This window comes from Carica papaya, chromosome 3 (genome assembly GCF_054855325.1).
Source record: "Carica papaya isolate Zhongbai chromosome 3, ASM5485532v1, whole genome shotgun sequence".
NCBI lineage: Eukaryota > Viridiplantae > Streptophyta > Magnoliopsida > Brassicales > Caricaceae > Carica > Carica papaya.
In genome coordinates this window covers 31,881,674-31,890,922 of record NC_142311.1, presented here as the reverse complement: position 1 = coordinate 31,890,922, position 9,249 = coordinate 31,881,674, and the positions used below count along the sequence as shown (strand labels likewise).

Sequence of the window (9,249 nt, the reverse complement as noted above, 5' to 3'; positions counted from 1 at the left end):
GGAGACATTGTTGGATGAGGGCCGAAAGGCCAGGAAATTCCAGTGGGGTCTCCGCCCGGAGATCAGACAGCACTTACTGGTGATGGAGCTCGAGACATATTCGGCAGTCCTGGCAAAGGCGTAGATCATAGAAAGGAGCTTCGACACCCGCCCTCAGCTAGCGGGAAGTTCCCGACCCTCAGCCCCGCTCTGCAGGCCAGCACCTACTATGCATGTCCAACCCAGTAAGAGGCCCAGACCCGCCGTCCAGGCCCCTCCTCAGGCTACGGGGGCAGCACGTGGGAAGATCTACCAGTACTGCGGCAGGGATCATGGGGACCGACCCTGCTACCGCCTCAACAACACCTGTCGCATATGCGGCAGTGCCCAGCACTATGCAAGGGAGTGCCCTAGGAACCAGAATCAAGGGAGGCCTCCAATCCAGGGCAGAGTTTACAACCTTACCTAGAAGGATGCCGACGCAGACCCGGACGTGGTACATGGTAAACCCAAGAAAGAAGTTTGTATCCAAGAGATTCCAGTAGTTCGAGACTTTCCAGACGTATTTTCGGATGAACTGCCCGGTCTACCAGGGGACAGAGAGGTCGAGTTCACCATAGACTTACAGCTAGGAACCCAGCCCATCTCGGTAGCTCCTTACCAAATGAGCCGCATCGAGATGGAAGAACTAAGGAAACAGATCACTGAGCTACAAAACAGTGGCTTCATTAGACACAGCGTTTCTCCATGGGGTGTCGGGGTTACTTTTGCAAAGAAAGGAGATGGAACGTTGAGACTGTGCATTGATTACAGAAGGATAAACAAGGTAACAATTAAGAACAAGTACTCTCTTCCCCGGATTGATGACCTTTTCGATCAGTTGCAGGGTGCACAGGTCTTTTTTAAAATAGATCTACGATCAGGTTATCATCAGGTAAAAGTGAGAGCAGAAGACATCCCCAAGACGGCATTCCGAACCAGGTACGGACACTATGAGTTCCTGGTTATGCCGTTTGGGCTAACCAACGCCCCGGCCATCTTTATGGATCTAATGAACAAGATCTTCAGAGAATTCTTGGATCAATTTGTCATCGTGTTCATCGATGATATCTTAGTCTACTCAAAAAGTAGGGAAGAACATGCTCATCATCTTGTCCAAGTCCTACAGGTACTCAGGGAAAAGAAGTTGTATGCGAAGTTGAGCAAGTGTGGATTTTGGCTCGAGCAAACCGCCTTCCTAGGACATGTTATATCGAAGGAAGGGGTCTCGGTGAACCCCGAAAAGGTTGAAGCGGTACTTGGTTGGGAAAGGCTGACAACAGTTAAGGAAATTCGTAGTTTCCTAGGGATGGCAGGTTATTACCGCCGGTTTGTCGAAGGGTTCTCTAGTCTAGCAGCTCTTCTAACCCGACTCACAAAGAAGAATGCAAAGTTTGAATGGAATGAGAACTGTGAAATGAGTTTTTCAGAGTTGAAGAAGCGACTGACTACTGCACCAGTGCTGGCTCTACCGAGTGGATCATGAGGGTACACAGTTTATAGTGATGCCTCCTATCTGGGCCTGGGTTGTGTCCTAATGCAGCATGGAAAGGTTATAGCATATGGGTCTAGACAGCTAAAGAATCATGAGAAGAACTATCCTACCCATGACTTGGAGCTTGCCGCAATCATACACGCCTTGAAAACCTGGCGCCATTATTTGTATGGAGAGACATTTCAGATCTACACCGATCATAAGAGTTTGAAGCACATCTTCACTCAAAAGGATCTCAACATGCGTCAGAGAAGGTGGATGGAACTCCTCAAGGACTATGATTGTGACATCCTATACCATCCAGGTAAGGGCAACGTAGTGGCCGATGCCCTCAGCAGGAAAAGTGCAGGCACCTTAGCCCATCTGATAGTTTCAGAATGTAGGTCCATTGGGGCTACACAGCAGGTTCGCCTGCGAGATCTGAAGAGAGTCACATGTTTGGGTCACCTAGCAGTCCAACCCGAGTTAATCCAAAGAATAAAGGAAGCCCAGTCAGTCGACCCCACCCTAGTAACCCGCAAGAAGGATGCAGAACATGGAATGAGCTCAGAATTTCAGATCTCTGCCGACGGATTGATTCGTTTCAAGGACAGAGTGTGTGTCCCAGACGACAGTGAGTTAAAAAGAGACATCATGACAGAGTCCCATAGTTCAAGGTTCGCCATGCATCTAGGAAGTACGAAAATGTACCAAACTATGCGACCTCGGTTCTGGTGGAATGGGATGAAGAGATATATAGCCGACTTTGTATCTAAGTGCTTGGTATGTCAGCAGGTCAAAGCAGAACATCAACGCCCAGGCGGGTTACTTCAGCCTTTATCGATTCCATAGTGGAAGTGGGAACACATCACCATGGACTTCGTATCGGGACTACCCAAGGCACGATCGGGACATGATGCTATATGGGTAATTGTTGACCGACTCACTAAGTCTTCCCATTTCCTGGCCATCAAAATGACTGATTCTTTGGACAAGTTGGCAAGAATGTATATCCGGGAGATAGTCAGACTGCATAGAGTTCTAGTGACAGTGGTATCCGACAAGGATCCCAGATTCACTTCTCGCTTTTGGAATAGTTTCCAGCAAGCTATGGGAACAAAGCTGTCTCTTAGTACTGCCTTCCACCCCCAAACCGATGGAAAATCAGAGAGGACAATTCGTACGCTGGAGGATATGCCCCGAGCTTGTGTTCTTGATTCCGGGGGCCATTGGGATGACCACCTACCTCTGATAGAGTTTGCTTACAACAACAGTTACCAAGCAAGCATCGACATGGCCCCATACGAGGCGCTATACGGGCGTCCGTGAAGGTCACCGATTTGTTGGGAGGAAGTGGGCGATAGAAGATTGTTTGGCCCGGATTTGGTAGAAGAAACCACGTCCAAGATAGTTAAGATCAAGAAGAACATCCAGACAGCTCAGAGTAGGCAGAAGAGTTATGCTGATACCCAGAGGAGAGTCCTGGCCTTTGAGAAAGGCGACCGGGTGTTTCTTAAAGTCACCCCCTTCAAGGGAATTAATAGGTTCGGCAGGAGGGGAAAATTAAACCCCAGATATATTGGACCATTTGAAATTTTAGACAAGATTGGTACCACTGCCTACAGACTTGCACTGCCTCCTGAGCTCTCCCGGGTTCATAATGTGTTTCACGTATCTATGCTACGTAAGTACAATCCGGACCCTTCTCATGTCTTGGTTCATGAACCGCTTCCACTCCGAGAGGACTTGTCTTATGAAGAAGTACCGGTCGGTATCACGGACCGAGAGAGCAGAATACTCCGCAACCGGGAAATATCATTTGTAAAAGTCGTGTGGCAGAACCACACGCCCAGGGATGCTACTTGGGAACTGGAATAAGAATTTAGGGCCCAATATCCCCATCTGTTCGATCAAGAGTAACGAGGCAAATTTGGGGACCAAATTTCTTTAAGGGGGGGAGAGTTGTAGCGCCCGGGAAATTGAAGAAAAAAAAAAGAGGGCCACGTCAGCAGACCCAGTCAGCAGTCCCGGCCAACCGGGACCTGCCACGTGGCAAGACCACATCGATCTGGGACGGACCACGTTGGCGATCCGCGTATGTGCGATCGGACGGCCCAGATGCAATCGCACGGACGGCCCAGATTCAATAAAAAACGGACGGCCCAGATTAAATCAAAATGGACGGCTGAGATCAAAAGGCAAAAGGGTATAAATAAGACCCCCACACCAGACCACAAAACCCTAGCCGCCTGCCCTCGCCGGAGAAGACGAACCAGAAGCCGGCCGCCGCCACCCGCCGCCGCACCGGAGGGACTTCCGACCGTCGATCGAGGTAAATTTCATACCTTACTCGTTTTTCCACGCTGATTTCCCCTGTGGCCAAATCGGAGCCAAAATCCCGGCCAAACGGCCGGAAAACACGGCCGAAACCCAGCGGCGCCGCCGCGTCCCTCCTCAGTTTTTGCTTCCGATGAGGCCCTTCCCGGCCTCCGTTTAATGCAATTTTTATATCACCGTGATCACCATTCTTTTCTCTACAGGTTGATCAGAGCCGAATCACCAAAACATGAACTTCACCAGAGAGCGGCCGCACCCGAGAGCACCGCCGCCGGTAAGCTTCAGTTTTCCGTAATTTTTTGGCCCCCCGAGGGCCCTAGAGTTGTTTAATCGCAAGGATCGATGCAAGTGTGGCCGAATTTGGTCAAAAACAGCCAAACCGAGGTGAATTGCCACTGCAAGCGGCGGTGCCGTCGCCGGAGCACGGCGGAGCCACCGTGCCGGAATTGCGATATTGGCTGAAAGGGGCCCTGGGCCTAATTTGGGATTTTTTGGAACACGTACAGGTACCAGTAGTGCGTTTCAGTTTCCCGGAAAAAATTCAGAAAAAATTAGGGACAGCCTGTAGGCGCACTATAAAGCCGTGTTCGGACCCCGAAACAAGTAAGGACCCCTCACCCTATTTCCTATCACGGTATTAAAGTTCAATAATGATAAAACGGTATTTCTTGAATCAACGAATGTGTGAAATTGCTTAAGGTCGCTAATGGAGCCCGAGTCTAGTGTGTTTGTCGTTTAACTGTTATTTGGCCTGTTTTACAGTTTTAAATGCAGTATGAGATTTGATGTTTTCATTTTATAGTTTCGTGTGCATATTTTACTGTTTTATTGACTATGGATTGAATGACTGGGATATTGATGCTGTATGTTGTCCGTTTGGCGTAAATTACCGTTTTGTTTGTTTGTATGTGGATTGATGATGCTGACCGAGGAAAATGAGAATCAAAGATTATGTAAATGGGTAATCGTATAATGTGGTCAGCCTGACTAGATATCCTGGGAGATGGTGGACGGACCGGGTCCGTAGGAAACCCTATCGGGATTGTGGTCTCCCATACCGGACGGGGTATGGAGATCTTATGTGTTTTGGCGCCCATACCGGACGGGGTATGGGGATGGCCCGTTTCACCCTCATACCGGACGGGGTAATGAGGTTTATAGTTTTGGCGCCCATACCGGACGGGGTATGAGGACGGCCCTGGAATATGATTTTAAGTGTTAAGGGTTAACGGGTAGCGGGACCCCTATGGATCCCCATGGATACTAGTGGGCTGGTAAATGAGGAAAATATATTGTGTAACGATTGAATTACGAAAGGCTTGATAAGTATTACGTTATACAGTTTATATATGATTTCATGATGATGATGATGTTATTGCTTTCGTATATTGTTTTATGAATTTCACCGAGGTAAGTAAATGGTAAAGGTTTTATTATTGATAAAAGGTTTTGTTGTAAATTATGCTCCATTGGTCTTTTTGTGTTTTCTACCCATCTTTACCTCCGTGACGGTGAGATATCGTGATGTCTTTACTGGGCTAGTGTAGCTCATTCCTTATTAAATCATTTCAGATCAGGAAGACATTGTTCCCGAGCTGGTTCCGCATGAGGACGACGAAGGGGACGCCTAAAGACTCCATAGTCATATTCGTAGCTTTTACTTTCAAGTTTCTCCTTTAGGTAGTTTGATCTTTTATATTGTGAGCACGTTTTTTGTTTTAGTGTAAGGGATGTTAATCGAATTTTTGACTTCGCTTCCACATTTGATATTTTGAATATACATTCCATTCTAAATTTCCGGGGTCGTTACAGGTCAGGCTAGTTTCAGCCAGTTATAGGTGAAAACTTGCTCAATTTGTGGTTAGGTGGCGTCTGTTGGTGAAAAATAGGAGAAAATCGAAGCTTACCAGTGGTTCTGGCTTTCTGGTGTTGTGGCTCCGCCGAGCTCTGCCACTTCTTGATCACGGTCGCAAATTTCCTTCAACTACCCTACATTGAAAAGCATGTTAGATGGCTTAGGGTCGAGAAATGGAAGGAACAAAAAAAGGGTTCGGGCTCATTAGAGTGTTTTTCAGTTTGGGGTGCGGCAGCTCAGCCGAGCTCTGCCCTCTGTTTTTGGCTTCCCCTTGGGTTTTCCTGCATCAAGAAGGATTTTGGATAGTTTAGAATGAAAAAACAGGACGAATGAGGGAAAATTGCGCTTATCAGCATCAATTTGGGTCTTCGGTGCGACGGCGACGGCGACCGACTTCTCCTCGGCCCGCCCTTTTTCTTCTTCTCTGGTGAACTAGTGTGCGGCTAAAGTTAGGGTTTCAGTGGAAGAGGAGTTTAAATACTCCTCTTTTCTTGATCTGAGTCGTCTGTTCGGGGATACTTAGAACAGTGAAGGCTATCCGATCGTGCCTAATGGAGGAACTGATCTGGACCGTCCAATTAGAGACACGTGGGCCGTTCAATCGAGCCTATTTAGGGAATCGATCTCGACCATTCATACACGTGGGAGTGGCCTTGAACTGTTCGACCCGCGTGTCAGGCCAATGGATTAGGACTTGCGTGGCTTCCCATGTGGAACCATGCTGGCGTGTTCGTCACGTGGCGCACGACGATTCGTCGTGCTGCTGACGTGACCATCCTACATGGTTGCATTTCTCTTTTTTATGATTTAACTCATATTTTTTAATTTTCCTTTCAAATATACTCTCTCCTTATCTACAATTTAGCCCTGACTTTTTGAAAATTGTTTCAAACATGTTCAAGATGCATATAACTCATAAATTCTAAAAAAAATTAAAATTATCAATTTTTATAATTATTATTTAGAATAAATTTTGTTATTATGAGACTAAATTTCGAGCTCGAGGTGTTACAGGAAGAGGTTGGAGAAGAGGAAATTGGGGAAAAAAAGAAAAAAGATGATTAAAAACTCCAAAAATGGAAAAATAATGATGAAAAGAGAAGAAAATAATAATTGCTGTTTTTGTTGTTGTTGATAAAATTACAAATGGGAATTACAGTATTTGTTTGGCTTGGGTGGGAACCAGAGTAGAACAAAATTTTCTTTCTGCCAAAAAAGAAACTTTCTTTCGACAAAGAAGGGGCAAAATCAGTTTAAACGACGCCATTGACTAAATTTCAAACTTCTAGAGCCGCTCACCAGACAGGCGGACAGATAGCCACAGCCACAGCCACAGCCATAGCCATAGCCATGGCCATGGCGAGAGGAGTAGAGGAACTAAGCGAGGAAGAAAGAAGAGCTCTGAGAGGGAGCAAATTTGCCCCTCTCCCTTCTTTGCCCACTTCGTCTCATTCTCAATCCAGGTACATAAATATTGCTTTCATCTATTAATCATTCTTCTTAGAAGGAGAAGAAGACTATTGACGATAAAAATCGATTTAATGGATTTGTAATATAATATATGTATATATACAGATTGGCACATCCTGGTGGACCCATGACAACGAACAAGGCAGCCGCTCTAGCCAAGTTTCTTGAAAGGAAACTTCAAGAACCTAATGGGTTAGCCTCGATTGACCCCGATCTTATTGAATTGGCCGTTAAAAACGCCAAAGACACCGTCATATCAGGTTTTTGTGTGTTTCGCATTACATTTTTTTTGTTTAATTTGAAAAAAAAGAAACTTATTTTTGTTGCATTTAGTTTGACTCGGTACAAAAATTTTGTTGCAACTTGGAAGTTTTGGATTTTGTAACATTCTAGGTCAAGATATGGTCAAAATTTGGGGATATTGATACACCATATGAGTACAAGGGATTTGGAATTTGCTTCAAAGTAAACTGTTTGGACGTGAGATTGTTTATGTTGAGGGCTAGAATATGGGATTGCTTTGCTTTATAGGTAACAAATTGATTGTTGTAGTTGATGTCAGTTCGTTAATATCAAGCCAAGCCTGTTGCTTAGTCAGGAAATTATATTATCTCTCCAAGATGGTGCCTCCACTAGTACTTGAAATGGAAATCATTGATCAATTTATATTGCTTTTCCTTTTTTAATAGATAGCATTTCTCTGTTCTGTAGTCTAAGAGGTGGAAATGTGGAGGCTTGGTAGTGACACCCTCCTTAGCCTAGTCCGTTCATGCTTCTTTCCCTCGTGTCAAGTATAAAACTGTGCATCTATTTCCTCGGTTCATATTTCAAACGAATCAGATTTAGATTCATCTTATGAGGTGGTGAATGCTGATTAGGACGATGTATATCAGATTGTATAACAGTTCATGTTTTTTGAACTGCTTGTGTCTCTTTGCTTCTAAATGGGATGGGCCTGTAGGGGCCATGATATTGAGTGTTGATTCAATGATACATCAAAAAGTTACTGAATGCCTGATCTGATGATTTGATATGGACAGTTATATCAACCAAATGAGGTTGGTACTACTAATTGATTTTCAGGGGCTATGGAGTTGATATTCTGATACACTTGTTTCTCTGTCATTAAAAGATGGTTTTAACCGAATTGTTGTGAAATCAAAATCAATGTCTGATTTCCTAAGTTTTTCTGATATACCAGGTGGGTCTTCAACGTCAGGAAAAACAATTCGGCATGTAACCTCCTTTGCTGACTTTGAGGTTTGTTTGTTTGGTATTTCGTGATCACCATTGGCAAACCTATTCTGTTCCTCTCTAATACTTTGGAGGGCATTCACAGGAATCTTCCGAAGAAGCAAAAGTGCAGAAGTCTGAGCACAAGAAGAAGAAAAGGAAAAAGGAGAAAAAGAAGGGGAAGAAAGCAGAGAAGAAAAACAAAAAACAGAAGGTTATTTCTTATTGATGCTTCTGGTATTTGCTTTGTTTTTCTCTGTTTGTTTTCGCCTTGGCTTCAACTCTTACATGGTGGGAAATTTCATTTTGTTACAGTTGGTGGATGATGCAAATGCCACATTGAAAAAATCCAAGAAGTTGAAATTGTAATTTTTAGTTTTAGTTTTAGGTGTTACCTGAATTTCTTAGACTTTTAATAGCTGATCAACTGAAGAAATGAGCTGTAGGTCTAATCAAATGAAACAGAATTTTGTCAATGGAAAAATAGAATTGTCAATCCTCTTGAAGGTTGAAGGGGTCTAAACTTAGCTTATTCACCATCCTCTAAATTTTTTCTCCCTTGAAAAATTCATTTTTTTTGCTTTGTATCTTTAGATCACTCTGTATTTCGTACCCTCCTAACAGATTGATTGTGGTGGAAGTGGATTTGAATGTAGATCCTATTGGTTGAAGTAATTCCCCTCCATTTATGTTTCAATTTGTTTGTTTTCTTTCCTCTGTATTTCTCTCTTTATTAATTTTTGTTCAATCACTAAGGTATTGGAGAATTATCATCTGCCTGCTGGTCGGATGTAAGGAATCCTATATTAAATACATATATTGAATTTCACATATTATCTATGTTTTACATAAATATATATAA

The 9,249-nt window shown here is 44.1% G+C and overlaps 1 protein-coding gene across 1 annotated transcript; it reads left to right on the top strand.

The window, feature by feature from the left end:
• Window positions 1-6,871: 6,871 nt before the first annotated feature.
• LOC110819934 (E3 ubiquitin-protein ligase) lies at window positions 6,872-9,084 on the top strand. The gene is made up of 5 exons (XM_022049288.2): window positions 6,872-7,147; window positions 7,260-7,414; window positions 8,356-8,414; window positions 8,494-8,601; window positions 8,703-9,084. The coding sequence occupies exons 1-5, from the start codon at window positions 7,035-7,037 to the stop codon at window positions 8,754-8,756; spliced, it is 489 nt and encodes a 162-aa protein (XP_021904980.1). The 5' UTR covers window positions 6,872-7,034; the 3' UTR covers window positions 8,757-9,084.
• Window positions 9,085-9,249: the final 165 nt, after the last annotated feature.